This window comes from Lytechinus variegatus, chromosome 1, assembly GCF_018143015.1.
Source record: "Lytechinus variegatus isolate NC3 chromosome 1, Lvar_3.0, whole genome shotgun sequence".
Taxonomy (NCBI): domain Eukaryota; kingdom Metazoa; phylum Echinodermata; class Echinoidea; order Temnopleuroida; family Toxopneustidae; genus Lytechinus; species Lytechinus variegatus.
The window spans coordinates 18,159,122-18,179,430 of NC_054740.1; the positions used below are offsets into that span (position 1 = coordinate 18,159,122).

At 35.4% G+C, this 20,309-nt stretch overlaps 1 protein-coding gene across 3 annotated transcripts in view; it reads right to left on the reverse strand.

The window, feature by feature from the left end:
- LOC121407991 (pericentriolar material 1 protein-like) overlaps positions 1-20,309 on the reverse strand; it is a 32,274-nt gene that overhangs the window by 7,446 nt on the left and 4,519 nt on the right. For 2 of the 3 annotated variants that reach the window (XM_041599292.1, XM_041599284.1), the window contains 23 exons: positions 19,884-20,234; positions 18,627-18,941; positions 15,429-15,530; positions 14,879-14,978; positions 14,164-14,399; positions 13,461-13,593; positions 12,901-13,036; positions 12,320-12,493; positions 11,548-11,602; positions 10,838-10,992; positions 9,298-9,609; positions 8,275-8,407; positions 7,957-8,032; positions 7,480-7,607; positions 7,068-7,138; positions 5,718-5,874; positions 5,097-5,299; positions 4,379-4,563; positions 3,666-4,058; positions 2,933-3,344; positions 1,356-1,423; positions 791-1,097; positions 209-467 (listed from right to left, as the gene is read on the reverse strand). In XM_041599292.1, the coding sequence (XP_041455226.1) occupies positions 209-467; positions 791-1,097; positions 1,356-1,423; positions 2,933-3,344; positions 3,666-4,058; positions 4,379-4,563; positions 5,097-5,299; positions 5,718-5,874; positions 7,068-7,138; positions 7,480-7,607; positions 7,957-8,032; positions 8,275-8,407; positions 9,298-9,609; positions 10,838-10,992; positions 11,548-11,602; positions 12,320-12,493; positions 12,901-13,036; positions 13,461-13,593; positions 14,164-14,399; positions 14,879-14,978; positions 15,429-15,530; positions 18,627-18,941; positions 19,884-20,234 (4,461 nt within the window). The remainder of the gene's footprint in view (positions 1-208; positions 468-790; positions 1,098-1,355; positions 1,424-2,932; positions 3,345-3,665; positions 4,059-4,378; positions 4,564-5,096; positions 5,300-5,717; positions 5,875-7,067; positions 7,139-7,479; positions 7,608-7,956; positions 8,033-8,274; positions 8,408-9,297; positions 9,610-10,837; positions 10,993-11,547; positions 11,603-12,319; positions 12,494-12,900; positions 13,037-13,460; positions 13,594-14,163; positions 14,400-14,878; positions 14,979-15,428; positions 15,531-18,626; positions 18,942-19,883; positions 20,235-20,309) is intronic. The other variant, XM_041599300.1, reaches the window with a different exon arrangement.

Below are 20,309 nucleotides of genomic sequence, written 5' to 3' on the forward strand. Positions count from 1 at the left end.
TCAAGAGAAGACAATAAAAAATGCAAATGTCATTCTGAATCTAGGATAGAATTGTTCAGTTTTTCATTTACAAACACTATTAAGGCATTTTCTGTCATTGACAGCACATTAATATGCTCAAGAAGCCTCTGTGCATCACTGCGTGAAAACTCTAATGATTTGAATCAAATATGATATTTGTATTCCATGTACAATGTTGAATACTCACCCTCTCTGATGGCAGGGTAGGGGCCTCTGATGCTGAAGCATTAGTATTATCATCAGTGAGATACTTTGAGACAAGGTCCTGTAGGGCGTAGAGCGCCCTCTGTCGTAGGTAGTCTGAATTGAGCATCTGAAGCTCACGGAACAGCTCGATGAGGAAGTGCGGTCTGGTCTCGTTTTGAGAGATGAGTGATGCTACTTCTGAGTAGATAGATTCACGGAGGGCTTCAAAGAGAGAGAACTCACTCCCTGCATCAGACTCACTGAGAGATTAGAGAGAGAGGTTGAACATATTATAATGAGTGCAAAGAACTCCATGACCACATACATTTGTATGTAAGGAAATGGGCAAAGGAAAAAAAATAACCACACAGATATCTTAAACTCCAATGCAGATGCTTTATATGGCACACACAATTTATAATTGACAAAATTTTGAATTCATTTGACTGACAATAATTAATATACCTCAGACAGCAAGCATCTTGACTCAAAGAATAGCACTTTCGCCAACTTAAAATCTTTTAAAAAAAAATACCATTTTGTACACGTTAAAAATTATGAAAACACAAAAAAATATACTTACAGTTCACTAGTCTGTGACCTGATTGACCTGTCAGTGTCTTGCTGTACTTGCTGCTGCTGCTGCTGACCTCTGCCCTTTGACCTTCCTCCATTGTTACCCTTATCACTCATATCACCGGGTAGACTAGACATAGAGACTGTGCTTGCAATGCTAGCAGTGTCTAGGAATGCAGTCCCACTGATGGAGGAACTTAACCCTGTACCCATCTTGGGTCCAAGAAGCTTGGCTAGACGTGCACTGGGTTGGTTGGACTGGCTTGATAGCTGAGCTCTGGCTTGGGATGCACTGCTTGGCATTGGATGTTTGCCTGAGGAATTACATGGGGAAAAGCAGGATTATTTTTCATCTTTCTTCACAAGATGTATTAAATGCTTAACAATTGAAAAAACAGAGTAAATGAACAGTGCCAGAGGTTTGTCTTAATTTTGAGGGATTGAAAAAAACCCAACATATGATACATGTAATGGGAGACTTAATGATTTAAGAATATGAACAATATCATTAACATTATAATCATCAATACTATCAATATCATTATCAACATCATCATCATGATCATTATTACCTTCTCTGTTAGATGATGTATTTGATCTCTGACTTCCTAACTCATCCCGTAATCTCCTCTGCTGCTCTCTGTAATAATAAAAAAATAACAATACAAAATTGACGCTGAAATCCAGGGTCTACTAACCATATGAAGAAGTTGAGCAAATATTCTTTTAATTAGAAATCTTACAAATGCAATAAATTGTGGTATAGTTTTAAACAAGTGGAATGCTTCTGGCCGTCTCACCTGCATCACGCGGTTCAATATAGCAGCAGTGCTGACTTTGAATACTACTCTAACTCGCACAAGATGTTCAGCGATACATGGTTACTCTTATGTCCACTTTTTATGAACTAGACCAATAAACTTACAGAGATATGATGGTTATTCAACAAAAAACCCCAACATGGCCAAAGTTCATTGACCTTACATGACCTGTGACCTTGATCATGTGACCTGAAACTCGCACAGGATGTTCAGTGATACTTGATTACTCTTATGTACAAGTTTCATGAATCAGATCCATAAACTTTCAAAGTTATGATGGTGATTCAACAGATACACCCAGTTCGGCCAAAGTTCATTGACCTTTGACCTTCGTCATGTGACCTGAAACGCTCACAGGATGTTCAGAGATACTTGATTACTATAATGTCCAAGTTTAATGAACTAGACCAATAAACTTTCAAAGTTATGATGGTAATTCAACAGATACCCCCAATTCGGCCAAAGTTCATTGACCCTAAATGACCTTTGACCTTAATCATGAGACCTGAAACTTGCACAAAATGTTCAGTGATGCTTGATTACTATTATGTCCAAGTTTCATGAATCAGATCCATAAACTTTCAAAGTTATGATGGGAATTCAACAGATATCTGCAATTCGGCCAAAGTTCATTGACCCTAAATGACCTTTGACCTTGGTCATGTGACGTGAAACTCGTGCAGGATGTTCAGCGATACTTGATTAACCTTATGTCCAAGTTTCATGAACTAGGTCCATATATTTTCTAAGTTATGATGACATTTCAAAAACTTAACCTCAGGTTAAGATTTCGATGTTGATCCCTCCAACATGGTCTAAGTTCATTGACCCTAAATGACCTTTGACCTTGGTCATGTGACATGAAACTCTAATAGGATGTTCAGTAATACTTGATTAACCTTATGGCCAAGTTTTATTAACTAGGTCCATATACTTTCTAAGTTATGACGTCATTTCAAAAACTTAACCTCAGGTTAAGATTTGATGTTGACACTGCCGCCGCCGCCGCCGTCGGAAAAGCGGCGCCTATAGTCTCACTCTGCTTCGCAGGTGAGACAAAAAATTGAACGTTTATATAACATATAAAACAAGAAACATACTGTTACAATTTGCAGCAAATACTATCAAGCTAGATAAAAATTGCATGAAACATCTTTCTACTGAACAAATTAAATGCCAAAAACATATCAAGTATTGTATTAATGTAACAGAAACTTAACCTAAAAATGATATTTGATTATTAAAGTCTAGCATCAAGTTGTATAATCTTCCAACCCAACCCATTTGATCAGTAACCAATCTCGGTTACAAAAGATCAAATAACTTACGTTCTTTTCAGAAGGCTGGTAATATCAAGTGGAGGTACAGTGATCTCTTCCCTTGACTCTGATTGTTCCCTTGCTAAGATATCATTGATGTCTCCAATCCCACTGTCCAAGGTGTACCCGCCCATCATCCTTGATGCCTTGCCGCTTGTGGCACTATTCAGATAGGCGGTTTCAAACTCGTCATCATCGTTGCTTACTTGAGCTGTGTTGGGTGGTACATGGTAGGAGGCAGCACCGCTTAACCTCTGCTGAGTGGCTTGACGGGCATAAGGGTTGTAGGTGTCCCTCTGGCCAGTACCACCTTCGTTCAGGTCGTTGGGAGTATAGGGGTTTGCATAGGGTGAGCGATAGTTGCCTGGACTCGGTTGGCCAAAGCCAGGTGGGAATGTAGGATTCATGTTGAATGGCATCGCTGTTGAGGTGTAAAAGAAACCTTGTAAATCTCACATACAGCTATAAATGTTCAAACACCAAGTTCTATATACAAACACTACAAAAATGCATCCGGACAAGGGGGCTTGAGAGAATAGTTTATCTGTAAAGAATGCATACATCATAGTAACATCACTATTGGAATAATTTACATTTCAGAAGGGCAAAAGACATGTGGTTAGAAATCATATTGTTTTTATCTGTGACGATTTATCACTACTGAATATTCTTTGATACAAAATCTAAAACATGTCACTACAGCCTAGAGGAAGATATTCTGCATACACAATACTGAACCTACCTGGATTATAGGGAGGAGGTCCATACATTGCATCAGGTCCCATACCAGATGATCTGCCAAAGGGCGGTGACTGGCCTGGATACCCCATACCTGAGGGTCTCTGTGGATTCCTGTACATGGGTGGAGCATTGTTATTGGTATTGGTGTTGGTTGCTGCCATGGCTGCACCTACATCAAAGGAAGCTTCTGAGTTTCTCTCTTCAAGCTGGCCACGCAGCCTCTGGATCTGAGTCTGCTGTTGATATAGCTGGTTATAGGCACTATTCAAGTTCAGCATCAGTTGTTGATGCTGCATGCGAAGATTGTAGTTCTGGACGAGGTCATCTAGGTGAGCTTCTCCAGGAGAGAATGGATTGGGACCTACGGAGGCAGCCTGTAACCCACCACGACCAGCTGTTCAGCAAGAAAAAGAATATACACATAATTAATATGTTAATTAATTAATTAATATATTTTTTCTTACTAAATATACAAATGTTGATATGATACAGATTTACATCATAAGCTACCATAATTCATCTACTACTTACAACCCCTCCCCTTCCCACCCCAATCAAACACAACCGTACCTTACCATAAAATATCATGTCACATGAATCAGAGATACTTAAATTCTGTGAGTGAAGGGTAAACCAGACCATTCCAATCCACAGGAAAAACCAGATTAAATATGTTGCTACAACTAGCAAGACTGAATGGAGAAGACAACATACCATTAAGTGATCCTGAGAGAAGATTACTCATAGATTGTTGATCTGAGATAAGAGACTGGCACATTCCCATGCTATTTGATAGCTGTCTCTGTAGCTGTTGAATATGACCCTGTAGAGCCTGAACTGTAGGATCCTCCTCATAGCCATCAGACACAAGCTCCTCAGCTGAGCGGATGTTCTCTTGCCTGTACAACATCAAATGAAATAATGAAAGGGTTGTGAATTTGAGTGCACGATAGCCCCGGCAGAAAGCACTCAGGACAAGGCATTAAAAAAAATTGTTATCACTTTAGAACCACAGTCAGTAAAAGTAGAACTTCACAGGCAGCATGGCAAAAGAGGTGGGAACCTTGTCATAATGGGCTAACTCAAGGGATAGAGATCAATGGCATTTAAAAAACAACTACAATCATTATCTAACCCACATTGTCAATGGTATTAAATAAAACTCCACCCAGTCACCTCAATAAATTTCTAATAGCCACTATACTCCTCCTTTCATGGGGGTTTGTCTTGAGTTGCATCACATAATGATCTACTTTGCAATAAATAACAAATAAAATCTGTCTCACAAAGCGAAAGATAAAATTCACACACAACCAATTTTAGCCTAATCTGAAGCAAGCATTTGTGGCTTGCATTTATACCCAACTCTTTATACAACGGGCCCTAAATTCTACTGGATTCAGTTATCTTTCAACCACTAAGGAGATCATACCTGAGACGACTCTGCCTATCAGTAGCTGAGTTGATGTTCTTAGGGTATCTTATACCATGCCTAGCTGCATCCATTGATGACGTCTCACCATCATCTTCCAAGGTTACTCTCTTCACTCCTGGGTAAGGTTGAACTTTTCTTCTTCTGTTTGGTTTAGTACCTGACTCAATGGTGTACGTATCAGAGGTCACAGTACTCTGCTCCTGTTACATGTCAAAAATAAACAACAAAATTTCACATACTGATCTCAAATAGAGCAATTGCATGTTTCACAATAATGAAAATAATAACAAATAACTGTAAATATTTAAACTCCCTTTAATTCGCATCCATTTCCCTCAATGTTTGCATTTTACTATTAACCACACAGAGATATATGACTTTCTTACCTCGATATAAAATGAATTAACATACTGAAAGTGTACTCTGTTCATGGTATGAACATTATCAACCATTTCATTTCCACTAAAAAGTACAAAACCATACAACTGGAAAATAACAATCCTACAACTAATAACATGTATGATACAAAGATGTGTCAATTTCAAACTAAGCATGTGGAGAGCAAACATTTAATAAATATACAGGAAAATTCTCAGAATGTGTTAAACTGAAACTTACCTCTTCTTCCTCTTCTTCAACCTGTAAGAGAGCATCCCCTGGATAACCATCCTCTAATCCTTCATCTTCACTCACTTGGGTTGATCCACCCCAGGTTGCTGCAGCTGTGATATCAGCACTACGCATACTCATTCTGCCAGCATCAAGCAATAATTCCCTGTTAAGTCATTCAATGAATGATGAGCAAGACAGAGAGCAAGAGGAGGCATGGGGAAGGTATAAAAAGGACAGACCATAGAAATGAAAAGAGAAAAATGCAAAGTATTTTTTAATGTATTCCAAGCAGCACCCAAAAGACACATCCAAAAAGTATTTTCCTTTCATATCACACCAAGAAACAGCAAAGCAATGGAAGAAAGAGATTCAATTTTCACAAATACATCACACTATTACTTTATAAGAAAGAACAAATTTATTTTCTGACACTATATTTTACTTAAACATATTTTTCTTTTTAACATACTACAACTGTTGAAGTATTTCATGCAAGACAAGCAGGCAATAACAAACCCCATTTCACAGAGCGCACATACAATAACAAGTTCCCCCAAACTAGTCAATACTTTATACTTGGGATGATAAATTTGAAGAACAGAAAATAGCAATATACCTTCTTGATAAACATACAATTATTGCAATGAAGACAAGTAAAATGAAGTATTAAAAAAAATCATTTCATTCTTTCATTCAATTAACTTCCTAATTCTAGCAATATCTGTTTAAACTTAAGCGGATGACATAAATTAAAATGTAAAGCTCAAAGTTTCAATATCTACAAAAGATATAGGCTGAATTTGATGTCACTTTTCCTGTCTGCAGTGGGAATGCAGGCACAAATAACTACTGCAGCATGCACAAACAAATACATAAACATCCTGCAAGTTTTTACCTGATTAAAATAGCCATATCTGATCTTAGTCTGGAAGAAGCAATACAATAATTGTAGATTTTAATCATGAAAATGCAAAGCTTGGATTTCAGAAAGTTTGGCATTCTAATTTTGCAAAATGACAGGAAAATAAATCCATATCACCAAGTTCATTTTCCACTTTCAGTAGAGAAATATTGGAAAAGGAATATTGCAAAGAGACATTCATTCTTTAGAAGAATTTACAAGGTATTAGTTGAAAATTAGACAGTAGAGCAATTAACACAATGAGAAAATATACAAAGAAAGTTTGATCAATTAAAATACTGAATAATCTACACGCAAACATTAATTCAATTATATAATAACAATAAATGGCATCATTTGGTAAAAGCATCAACAGATTTGATGTAACTAATGCATTACTTATAAATTGAAAAGTTGTTTACAAATTTAGACAACAGTAGATATAAATTGCTTACCTGAATAAATCATTGTCATATTCTGCTAAATCTGTCTGAAGAGAATACTCATCAGATCCTTCACGTAATCTCTGTAATTAAAAAGAAAAGTTTACATTGAAGAACTATAAACTATCCATTACTTACAGAAAATCTTTCCTGGGGCCTGTTGCATAAAACTTTTTACCTGAGAAATCTCTGGTAAAAACTGGAAACTAAGGTTAGTCTGATTTCTGCCATTGACTTTAACACAGGGCAAAAACTCTGGTAAAATAAACTCGAGTTTTCTCAGGTAAATAGTTTTATGCAACGGGCCCCAGATAGTGCCTTAAAGCTATAAAGATGGAACCAAAATCTGCGTACATTCATATATATATTCCTTCAAATTAATGAGAACTAGGTACAATAGCTTGTAATGCTTTAATATACATACCTCTCTATTCATTTTGACAATATGAAGTAAGTCTGAAAGCTCATTCTTCTTCTGCCTTAGTTCACTCTGAAGAGCCTTGTTTCTCCTCATCTCAGAGAACACCTCCTCACGGCTTGGAGTAGCAACAGCTAGAGTACACAAAACAAGAACAGTGGGTAAGAAAGGTAAGTTACATATCGTCTAAAAGGGTCACTGATACTGGATTTGCCTTAACTTTGATTATCATAAAATACAAGATGTGGGTCAATAAAATTTACATGCGAACTGCAATGCTAAATACTGCTATTTGCTTTATATACTTGCACAAACTTGATCCAGAAATGGGGCCATTCACATTGCTCAAGATATCTTTTCATTACATTAAAAAAATATTTCTTGCTGGTGCATGACATACTATAATGTGAGCGAAGGTAGTTCTGATTCTCAAAACTATAATATATTATTCATAAAAAAGATAAATAGAAATGTGAAACTTACATTGAACATTGGTTGATGCATCTCTTTTTGTTGGTGGAATGATGTTCACTGATTTCATCCCAGGTTTGGCTGGTGGCTGGACAGGGAGAGAGAAACAGGGTGGGTAAAAATATAATTCAAGCATACATGTATCTCTTTAACTATCTCTTTCTAATTTACCACCACTTCTTTCAAGCTATATTTTCACTAGTTCATTACCTCTTTGTAATCCTTACATTCAATACACAAGAAATAAATTGAAATGGAACATAAATTCCACAATGCATGAAATATTATGGGAATATTTGTCCATGAAAGAGAATATAATCAGAAACTTACTTTTCTGACAGGAGGAAGGTTCTCATTGAGTTCCTTGAGCTGTTGTTGGACGCCTAGAAGACGATGTCTTTCAGCCATAAGACTCTGAAGTTCACGTCTCTGCTGATTCATCTTAGCCTCATAATAGGCTTCCCTATAATACACATTACACAAACAATAATATCAATGTCATATCAAACACATACATCTACCATATGGGAAAGATTCCATGCATCTTCTTTGACACCACTGAATAACTCAGTACAAACTTAATGTGATGAACAGCATAACATGTTATCAAACACATCCACTTAAGATAGACAAAAAATTGATTATTTGCCTTTCTATGAATATCAGCAATACACAATGGAAATACATTACCACTTATTGATTTCAGCAAAGCATTGTTTACAGTGAATATACTCGTCTAGCCACATGCTGATGCACTGCTTATCAGAATGCATTCCAGGACACAGCATGTGTTTAACTGACAATTTTCTTCACTTTGCCGTTTACATATGTAATCCATAGGTTGACATTCCAAAGGTGTGTTGACATTTCAGGTTGTTTGAAATATGACTCAGGCAATGTGTACACATTCTAATATCCATTCAATTACTTCGGGACCAAGGACAGCTTACATTGTGGTGGGAAAATAGTCTAGACAAACAAATCAAGGACATTTAAATCCTTCAATGAACACAAATAATAAAAAAGGAAAGGACATCAGAGTAAAATGGGGGAGATATTTTTTTATAGGAAAAAAAGAGAAGAATCCAAGAAAGAGAGGCAGAAAGAAGGAAATCAAGAGAGACAGTGGGATAGAGAAAAGAAAGGGAAAGAGGGGGATATAGAGAGAGTCAACAAGAGAAAGAGGAAGATGGAGAATTAAACAGAAGGTAAATGAAAAGAATAGAGAAAAGAAAGAATAGGGAAGACAAGAAAAACTGAAAAAGAAATAGGTAATAAGTTAACAAAACATAAAGCAATTAACTGTTGAGAGATGAAATCAATATCTCACAAGTATGGACAATGATTTCTTACCTAGTTTCCCTGGCAAAATCTGCAGGAATCTGTTCTTCTCTATTAGGCATTCTATGATCACCAGTAGCACCAGCCATTGCAAGTTCACTACCACTCTCCTCAACAGTTTCCTCTTCCTCCTCTTCGCCCCCCTCATCATCTTCCTCCTCGTCATCCTCGTCTTCATTGTTTGTTTCTGAATACTCAGCAGTAAGGCCAGCAGCAAGCTCAGCCAGGTCATCGGGCAAGGCTGTAGCAACTTCAGGGGTCTGTTGTACCATGGCTACAAGTGACTGTAGTTGGCGTAACTTATGCTTGGCTTCTTGCAGTTTCCTACAAGTGAAATAAAGACAAGATAGATGATTTTGTTGCACTGTACAAGACTCAAATGGGTACTACATTGGAAGGTATGTATAAAAAACAACAACTTTGAAATAATAACATACTATGCTTACATTAAAAATGTAGCAAAATTATTGCATACCAAATTTTGCAAGCTACAAGAATGTTCACCTGAACCTGTTTATAAGAGATGTATATATCTATATATCAAAAATGATTTTTCATATTACAAAAGGATTGATTTTTCCCTATTGACCAAAGACTATGTTTCATACAAGGCAATCAAAATAAAGTGATTTTAGTGTGTATATTATAACTGCATAGAATTAGCTGGATATATATTCACTATGCACAATGCCTGAAAAATCCTTGCCATGCGTAATAATGGCCATTTATACATTGGTCATATCAACCACATTTCCACACTCACAATACTTAGACAAGTTGATTAGCTGGCACTAAAGATATTCATTAAATTACAATCTTTTGATTTAACAAGTAACCCTAATTGTGCCATTTACATATTTCCAATGTGTCAAGTTTATTGTAGGGTACTTAGAATGCATGATCGAACAAGCTACTATGCATGTATGAAGCAGAGCTAGATAGATCAGTCTGTAGAGCAGCTATTGCAGCTTAAAGGACAAGTCCACCCTAACAAAAACTTGATTTGTATAAAAAGAGAAAAATTCAACAAGCATAACACTGAAAATTTCATCAAAATCGGATGTAAAACAAGAAAGTTATGGCATTTTAAAGTTTCGCTTCATTTCACAAAACAGTTATATGCACATCTACGTCGGTATGCAAATGAGGAACTGATGACATCACTCACTATTTCTTTTGTATTTTATCATATGAAATATCTTTATTTTCTCATTATTGTCATGTGAAATGAAGTTTCATTCCTCCCTGAACACGTGGAATTCCATTATTTTATCATTCTGTGCTTCAGACAAGGACGTCCTAATCGTCAAATTAGTAAAAATTGTATAATTCAAACAATAAAAAAAAAGAAATAGTGAGAGATTGAGATCATCGACTCTCTAATTGGCTCGTTCATATAACTATTTTGTTAAAAATAAGCGAAACTTTGAAATGTCATAACTTTCTTATTTTATATGATGAAATTTTCAGCATTGTGCTTGTCTGATTTTTCTCTATTGATTAAAATCAACATTTTCCTGAGGTGGACTTGACCTTTAAGGGTCACTCATACCTGACTTTCTCTTTGATTTCTGGATCATCACCCCATGCTGCTAGTATAGAGCTGTGGTTACTTTCTGTCTCAGTCTCTGTTTCAGTCTCAGTAACTGTACTGGTGGTCTGACCTGATCCAACCTGTACATATGCACCATCTCCTCCATAGGACATCTGAAAAGTCAAAAAGATATATTCCTGTATAAGTTTCTTTCCATTAAAATTTAGCAAAATTTAGACAATATCACAAAAACAATGAAGGTCATTTAAAATACATATCAATACCATACAAGTTTACTTTTCTCCAACTAAAATATAAGCTCTTTAAAAATTTGGTAGGAAGATTCATAAAAGTGCAAGAGTGATTATCATCTCATCCTTCAGAATCCCCCCCCCCCCCCCCCCCCCCCGTTGCCAATGCAGTACATAATTAACTAGAAATATCACTGAAGGTGATTTAAACTCCAGTCCTATACTGTTACCATGGTAATGCAGTTTCCAACACATTAGGTAAATGAATCTTGCACATCTTTACCCACGATGAATGTTTGTACCAAATTTCATGAGCAATAGTACATCTTTATTCAAAATAAATTCCTCCTTTATGCAAAATAATAAATGAATGTGACCACTAAGGTCTCAAAGAGACTTTTCTTTCACACTGACATAGTATTTATCAATTAAATACAAGACTTTACAGATGATAACTTCATCAATGAGATAACTTACATGATTTGGTCTCATCTGAACAGGTCTCCCAACAGGTTCTCCTCTCTCTAATCTCCTGTACATAACAAGAAAGGGAGGAAGCAGTCAGGGTCTCTTGTATTCTTCATGTAAGTCTGAACAATCAGCTCAGAATAACTTATCACTGAACAACTTTAAGAGTAATGGGATTATATTCAATTGATCTACAAGCAGATGGTCTAATCATGGCTAAACCCACTCAGTCGACTATAAATAAGGTCTCATTACCGTGTGACCCAACCATCATTTGGTCTAATATCTACTAGGTCTAAATTTCATCAAGTGTAATGCCTAAATGGTCAAACTTTCAACTCCTCTTCTTATTACTGCACACTTTTTCAAATGACAATTTGATCATACATCATATATATACTACGCAGATATATTAGACCAAATGGGTGAAGCTTTACCAGAAAGTAGACAGAACGGTAAAGGGGTTAAATGGCAATCAGACCAAATGGTTAGTCAATTAAATGTTTGTAGGAAAGCTAAGATTAAACCATGAGGGATGAGACTTTATTGAAAGTACAAAAAGTGGGTGTATAACCAAGAGGCAATCTATCTAGAGATGCATCTTGTAGTTAAACATGGAAGGAATTTAAATTCAGTCCCCTACCCAAGAAGGGAAAATGATTCTACAACAGTTCACAAGAATAAGGAATCAATGAATATTAAGAGAAATGAGACAACAGGGAGCTAGGGAAGGGGGGTGATATGATTTTCATATGCATAAACATTAGTAACATTAACATACCTCAGATTGCTCATAAGAACAGGATCCTCATAATTGGCACCTAGTCCCAACTGCTGCATTTGTTGTTTGCGATGTAAATCTTCATCCTGATCACCTAGTAACTGACTAGTATCTTGATATTGCTGTACAAGATCACGGAGCTCAGTCAACCTTTCTCTTACATCATGAAGTTTTCTGAAAAAGAAACACATTTATGTTTATTTTTACAATTTTTGCACGAATTAATGCTTCAATACGGGAAAAACAAACTTTCATTTATTTTACAATGTTTAGAATATGTAAAAACAGTATTTACATTATTTCTTTTCCATTGCATGTGAAAACCATCCCCAGTTTCTAAAACATGCAGATCAAAACTTAAGTTACAACTATATATATTCAAATTGTTTATCGCACCTTTAATACATGGCAATAAGAATGAAAAGAACTAAAGTAAACAATGAAAAAAACAAAAATAAGCCACCCAAACCCTCTAAATGAACAATAGCAAACATGAGACAAAAAAAAGACGAAAAAAAAAATCCTCAATGACAATAGCAATGACACTGTTCGCTGCGTGGATCAATGTAAAGGGTCTGTACCTGAGACTATCTGTTCCATTGGTAAGAGTGGCTTCATTTTCATCAGATGTTTCATTAGGTTCTTCACATGGCACCATTAATCCACTGTATTCATTGGCATTGGATGTGGTAGAGGCTACACTTGATGTATCACCTCCTGTGGAAAATAAAAACGATTGAATATGTCATTGGACTGAAATTTAAAAATCCACATTTAAAGATCATTTCATTAAGAACAATATTGTTCAATTAAGAGTAAAATAGAGTCTCAGTTTAAAAAAAGTTCTGATTGATCAATATCCACACACCCTGGTGGCTTGTCCATGTACCATGACAATTACAATGATTACTCTTTCATTAATGGCCACCATAATTACCCTGCTCAACAATCAATGCTTAGGGGTTTCCAAGGTAAATTACATATACTCTTGTTGGAAAAAATTACATCCGTATCAAGTTTTATACATCAGGGGCCCACATACTTTCAAACATACAATCAATTTACATTCAAATCATTCCTTGCAAGTGAAATATGATAAAAAGTTCATAAACGGAAAAAAAAATGTGCTATAGCTACATACCAATATTTGGCATTTCAGGATGAAGAGCATGGAGCTGTAAGAGAAGTTCATCCATCTGTCTTTTCTTCTGCTGTAAGGCTTCTAGTTTATCCCTTAATTCTTCATGCTCTGCAGATACCAATGGTGGACTAACCTACAAATATAATTGGATGTATATGTTGAAGACCTTGACATCATAGCTTGTATCGCTTTATCCAGAATATCTTTTAATCAACTAGTAATACTATCTTTGAATACTATGACAAAATATGACAAGTTATCTTCAATATGCCATTAATTTCAACTAGAAGTTATTCATACAATCTCCTTATGTATGAGTAATACGATACCCCTTGAAAATTAATCAACAGGACACACATGACACAACATAAAGTATTGTGGCATTATCATGTTAGAAATATGTAACAAAGAAGAAAATTTGTCAAAGAATTCTTCTGTATCAAGTACATAAATCAAGGTGCATTTGAACTGTTATTATGAGGCTTACTACTAATAATCTGGTTACATTTCAAAATCATACTTTATGGGGTGCAATTCACCACGACTATTGTCAGTGATTTTCACTAATTTGTTCTCAGCCAATCAGATGTGAGGAGTTCTAGTAGCTTATAACATTTGTCAATGAAAATCACTGACATTAACTGTTCATGAAATGCTTCACAGGTCTTCCGAGATAACGACATAAGAACCAATGGCCCCTTACCTCAGTCTGTTCCATCCAGTCCATTGCTCTAGCCTGCTGGATTTCCTCTGATCTTGTATCCCTCTGTTCAGCCAACATACGCATCAGAGTTCTACGTCTCTCCTGCAGGTCTTCAGCTGTCAAAGGCACACCTGTTGCAAACCGGCCAGGTGGTCCAGCTGTCGTTGTTACTGGTGTGGGGTCCTCAGTTACAGAGGTGGCAGTCGTTGTGGTTGCCTGAGTACTTGTGACAGAAACTGTGGGATCAAATTGAATCTTACAAAATCAGTATTCTCTTTCTTTAAAAATTAAATCTTTCTTTTTCTTCAAAAACATCATGGCAGAAAAGTAGTTGTACTCTGAACTAGTTAAACTTCTTATGGCAAGAGCCAGATACAATGTCCTTACATTATCATCACAGGTTCAACTGACTACAGTTTATATGAAGGGAGGGGGGGGGGAAATAATTTAAACTTGAATCGATAACAACTGAAGAGACGTTTGTTTTGTTTGCAATTTCATGTCACATGTATCAAACCTGCAAAAAATTAAACATACTAACACTTGAAAGCACTAGTAAATGTAAGGTAACAATTAATATTTTAGAAACTTTATGTACATCTACATGTACCAAAATACTGGTAGGAGTAAGCTACAGTATAACCATTACCACTGTTATCAAAACTCATATTCATTTTCAACAGGCCATATGTTCAAATTAATTTGTTCAACTTACCAGTTTCTTCCGCTTTTTCCTGTTCAGAGTTTGTTAATCTACTCTCAATCTGAGATTGTAAGGTCATCAATGCTGCTTGTCTGTTCTGAAGTGTCCTCAGCTAAAAGCAAAAGAATCAATCATGAATTAATCCCAGTAGTTAATTAGTCTGAAAAATATCTTCATTACATGCAGAGCTTAGCACAAAATATATACCAGGTAGCCCATAAATTACCTGCATTATCTGCCAAAACTAAGTTTTCACAATAAAAGTTAACTACCGGTAGTGAAAATTTTTAGGAAACTGGAAGGACAAAAATAAATATAATAGATCATAGTTTCTATTACAACTCCCTGAGTATGTATACATTTTAAAAGTAATAAAAAAAAACTATTTATCATTATCATTATAAGCATCAACACATTATCATCATCATCATATGCCTACCATTTCACTGACAAGTATTGTTAAATTTCCCTGGCATACTACTGGTGATATGATAAATGAACAGACTATGATTAGAATGAACAGTATGCACCTTTACGCATCACTTGATGTTAGTAATCTTACCTCCTCCTGTTGTTTGAGCATCTTTCGTAATAGATCATGTTGTTTTCTCAACCCCTCAAGGGTAGCTATCTGTTCTGAAACATTCTGTTTTGTCTCTTGGCCCTGCATGGGAAAGAAAAAAAGGGGAGAAACTTTTTAAAGAAAATCCATACAATCAAGTATTATACAACTGGAGGGGGAGTGCTTCACAAAGATTTTAGTATGACTTAGAGTCGCACTTAAATGCAATAGGCATGAGTCCGCATGGCCGCATGGGTCAGATCATGCCAAGACGACGCACACCACTGAGTATTTATCAATGAGATTACATGTTTAATATCATGTATGCATCAGCATTTAAGTATGACTCTAAGTCATACTTTAATCTTTGTGAAATACCTCCCAAGTATATTTGTAGGATTATGTATGTATGTACATACAATCATATTGCTGTTAATGCCATCTTAAAAAGCATTTGAATTTCTTGAATGTTCAAACATATCAATTTCTCCAATATGTAACATATTTCCTTTTAGAACTGCAATAAATGTTTACAGTATGTTTTTTCTTTATCTAGCATTGCCCAAACGGTCAAAGACTGTTGTAGTTGGGACTAAGAAGAATTATTTTTCCTGTGGATGATCATCTGTCACTATGACAGAATTTACCAATCAACTGAATGAAAAAAAAAAGAATGTCTGAAAATTGTAATATATATGTTATAATGTTCAATTTTAAAGCTCAGATGTATGTACTCAGAAAAATACAAGCAAAATATTCATTCAACAATCAACATACCTGTAATCTAACCCCAAAAAGTGTTATTCATTGAAAATGATATAAGTATATTTCACAAGATCTCTCAGACTTTATAATCCATGATACTTCCAAGAATCAAATAATAATATCCACTTACAAAACATACACTGTATGATTTGAATGAAAACAACATAGTAATGACTCACGATGAGTTCTATACTACACACAATGACACAATATGAATGACGGTCACACAGATGGATCTACAATGTATAAAAAAATGCATAACAAATAATGCATATATTATGCTTGGCTGATTTTACCACAATATGGCTATAAAGGACAGATGGAACAGTCATAATTGTTCATGCATGAAACCTCAAAATATCCCAATTGAAAATGGTGTGAAACCATTGCATTGATAACAATTCCTTTATTTGAAGTGTGACACCTTCAGGAAAGGGTGCTATCTGTATGGTAAGTACTGTAGGGGAGACCAGGGTTAGTTGGAACATGGGGGTAAGTTAAAACATTGTAATTTTATTTAACGCCTGTAATGTAAATTTATGCAATACTGCCCTTAATTTATTGCAATAATTCAACACTGTTGTATTATTAATAGCAATAAATTGAGGGTAGTATTGCATAAATTTACTTTACAGGCGTTAAAGAAAATTACAATGTTTCAACTTATTCCATGTTCCAACTAACCCCGGTCTCCCCTACAATAGATGGCAGTATTTATATGACTAAGAGTCTCGGACACAATACTGAAATGATAATTTTTTATAGAAAGACCACTATTTTTTATTGATGAAAGTGATGAAGTGACCAATCTATCAAAATACACATTTAACTAAGAGTCTCCAACAACAAAAATAGCTAAGCTAACAAGCTTAAATTTATTAATATTTGATGTGGGTTAATAAAAATTACATATAGATGAAAGCACAACAAAATATGAATTATTAAATGTTAGTATTCTAACAATTATAATGCCAATGATAAATTATAGTGTACGATATTCCCTTCTTTTCTTCTTCTTTGGCCCGTTAATGACACCAAACTTTGCCAAAGTCATATTTCTAAATTTGATGGCCTGACATTGAATTTACATGCAGCCCCTTCAAATAAAAAATAAAATAAATGAATATGAATATAAATTAATAAATCGTAAAATAAAATTCAAAAAATATAAACTATCAAAAAATTATTACCAATAATGACAATTCGATAAAATAATAAAACTAGACTGCATGAGAAATACTTCATCCCCCCTTTCATAATGAAATCATTTCAATTTCAGGAGACATAATCCAAATCTAACAATAGGACTTATTCTTTTGCAAAACTGAGAGAGTAAATTGAAAACATTTTAGGTTTATAAAAAACGAAAGATACAAAAAAATTCACAATACTACCAAGTTTGAGCAATCTGGCATTTTTCATGTTGGCGTCTTTGTAATCACTGATTTGTATTTCATGACAGCTAGAGAACTCTTCAGTTCATAGACATATAAATCAATATCAATGCAAATTGTGGAATATAGTTTGAATCATGTCATTTAATATTGGTCCATTATTCACACAACAAAGATTAATAACAGACACAGTAAAAGCCTGAACCACCATAACAAGTTTTCAGAAACAATGGCATACAGCAAGCATTGCAAGGTTGGGACAAGAATATCATGCAAATAATTTTTGTTTCTTCCCTGACCACTTTTTGTTTGTTTCAAAACAATATCATTACCTATTTTTAGAAAAGTGCAAATTTAATTCCAAATCCATGAATAATGTGCAAACAATTAAGTGGAAAAACAAAAGAGAAGAGAAGTGAAATAGTGTATCTCCCAGGGACCTAAACCAGGAATAAGGTGCTTTCCAGAATGCCATGTAAATACTCAAAAAAAATGAGGAAGAGAAATGATCTTGAGATCTGCATTTAGAGTTGCCATTGTTTGTTGAAAATTATTGAAATGACAGATCAGCAAAAACAAACAGACAAACTGAACAGAACACAACTGACACAAGGAAGCTACAAGAATAGGTAGTTGACTACAGCATGCCGACATTTGAAGGATGAGTAGTTTTTTTTCTAGAAATTATCTCAACACTTGTGCTTCCCCTAAAAGTACCAAAGATTTCCAAAAACCAATTTTCAAACTTGTAAAATAATACACATATCTAGAGCCTTATTTCTCTGTGTATCTTGATCCTGCATGAGTTTGCACATTTCTAATTTCTTTCTGATATTATTGTTCATGATGTATAATATTCGCAGCAAGTGAAATTTTATGAAAGGCTTCATGAATAACGTAGGTTCAAAACACAACATAAAGAAAATATTTTGTACTGCAGCTTCATGAGATGACAGCGTAGTTCCGAAAATGGACTTATATCATGAGAAAGCACCGTTTATCCCTGGAGGCTGGTCCCTAAGGTACATGTGATGCGTACCTCCAGCAAGCTGTATGAAGAATTGGAAGACATTTGGGAAGACTTGCTATCATCCTGTCCTTCATTTCTAGATAGGTTAATCCTTTCCATAGCAGCACTAACATTTTCTTCATTTCCATCCTGGTACTTCTGTAACAAGGAGCTGTACTGTTCGTGAAGCTCTTGAGTATCCATGCCAAAGGAACCAGTGGCTTGACTACTGACCGACCTAATGTCGTCGAGTTCAGAATCACTGATATCGTTGTCGCTTGCGCACGAGTGATTGCCAAGGTGGCTTTCAATTCGGGGACGGGTGCGAGCTGTGAACGTACCCTCCTAAAAATACAATGCATGTTAATATTTACGGGAATTAAACAACTCCAGCAAGCGCTTGAATTATTTTGAGCATCATGCAAAGCTTTGCAATGGAAGTGAGGCGTAACTGATAATCAGAAGTACATGTAGGAATCAAACCTGTTATGGTCAAACATACTAATGCCAGGAAGGAAAAGGAACTGCAATCTTTATCATGAGAAGTAAATTACACTTGGGGAAGTATTCACAATATTCCTGGACGTTGTGGGAAGTGTTTGACAATAACAAGATTTTACTTCCTGATAGATGATGGTCGAATCTCACTAGTGCCAGCAAATGAAAATAAGCATATGCAACTTTGCATAATAAGAATTTACAAGAACAACTTAAAATGCCAAGCATACCCCAACAAAAAAGTTGATAGGAATAAATGGAGACAAAATCAAATGAGCATGATGCTAAAATTTTCATCAAAATCAGGAGGGGTTTTTTTCATATAATTTCACATAACACTTATTTGCACAGCATGTGTCATATATGCAAATTAAGGAACCAATGTCACAATTTAACAATTACTTTCGAGTTTTATTTAATGAAATAATTGCTCTTACAATATAAACCATGGTCTCACTCCACTTCCTATCATGTGGATAGGGATATTAATGAAACTTGATATTAATCAAGCACTGTTTTTGCATCAATTCAACCCAAAATGGGGAAAATTACAAAAGGAATAGTGAGACTGTGGTATCATCAGCTGATTCGGCTCAGCCCCTACATGTATATACCATCCATTTTGCACATATAACAATAAAGTGAAACTTTATTTTACATCAGATTATGATTTTTGTCATGAAAATTTTCAGTGTTTGCTTGTTTGATTTTCTTCAATTCATATCATCTTTTTGTTGGGTGGACTTGATCTTCAAATATTACTAAGATATCAACTTCATTAACACTTACAGTAGTAGCCTCTGAAATATCCGAGCGTGCATCTAGATTGATTGACGCAGATTCTGCAACAGATGTTGCGAAAGATTCTCCAGAGTTCTGACTACTCCTGCCACCATTAACAGCAGCTGCCTCCATACCATTTAGATCATTACTAGTGACAGAGGATTCTATTCCTGAGACAGAACCAGCTAGGCTAAGCTCCTCAGCCAGCATACGCTCAAGGAGAGCCAAGTAACCTCTTTCTTGTTCCTGGAGATGTTCCTGAAGGCGGTTTAGTTTGGCCACCTGGTCATCCTTCTCTGGATTGTCCATTGAGTTTTGAAGAGTAGACATCATGGCATTGGCCTGTTTCACATAATCCTACAAGAATTGAGAAAAAAAAGTTAATGAAACATGTAATAGTACACAATGTAGAAACAAAATACCCAGTAACCT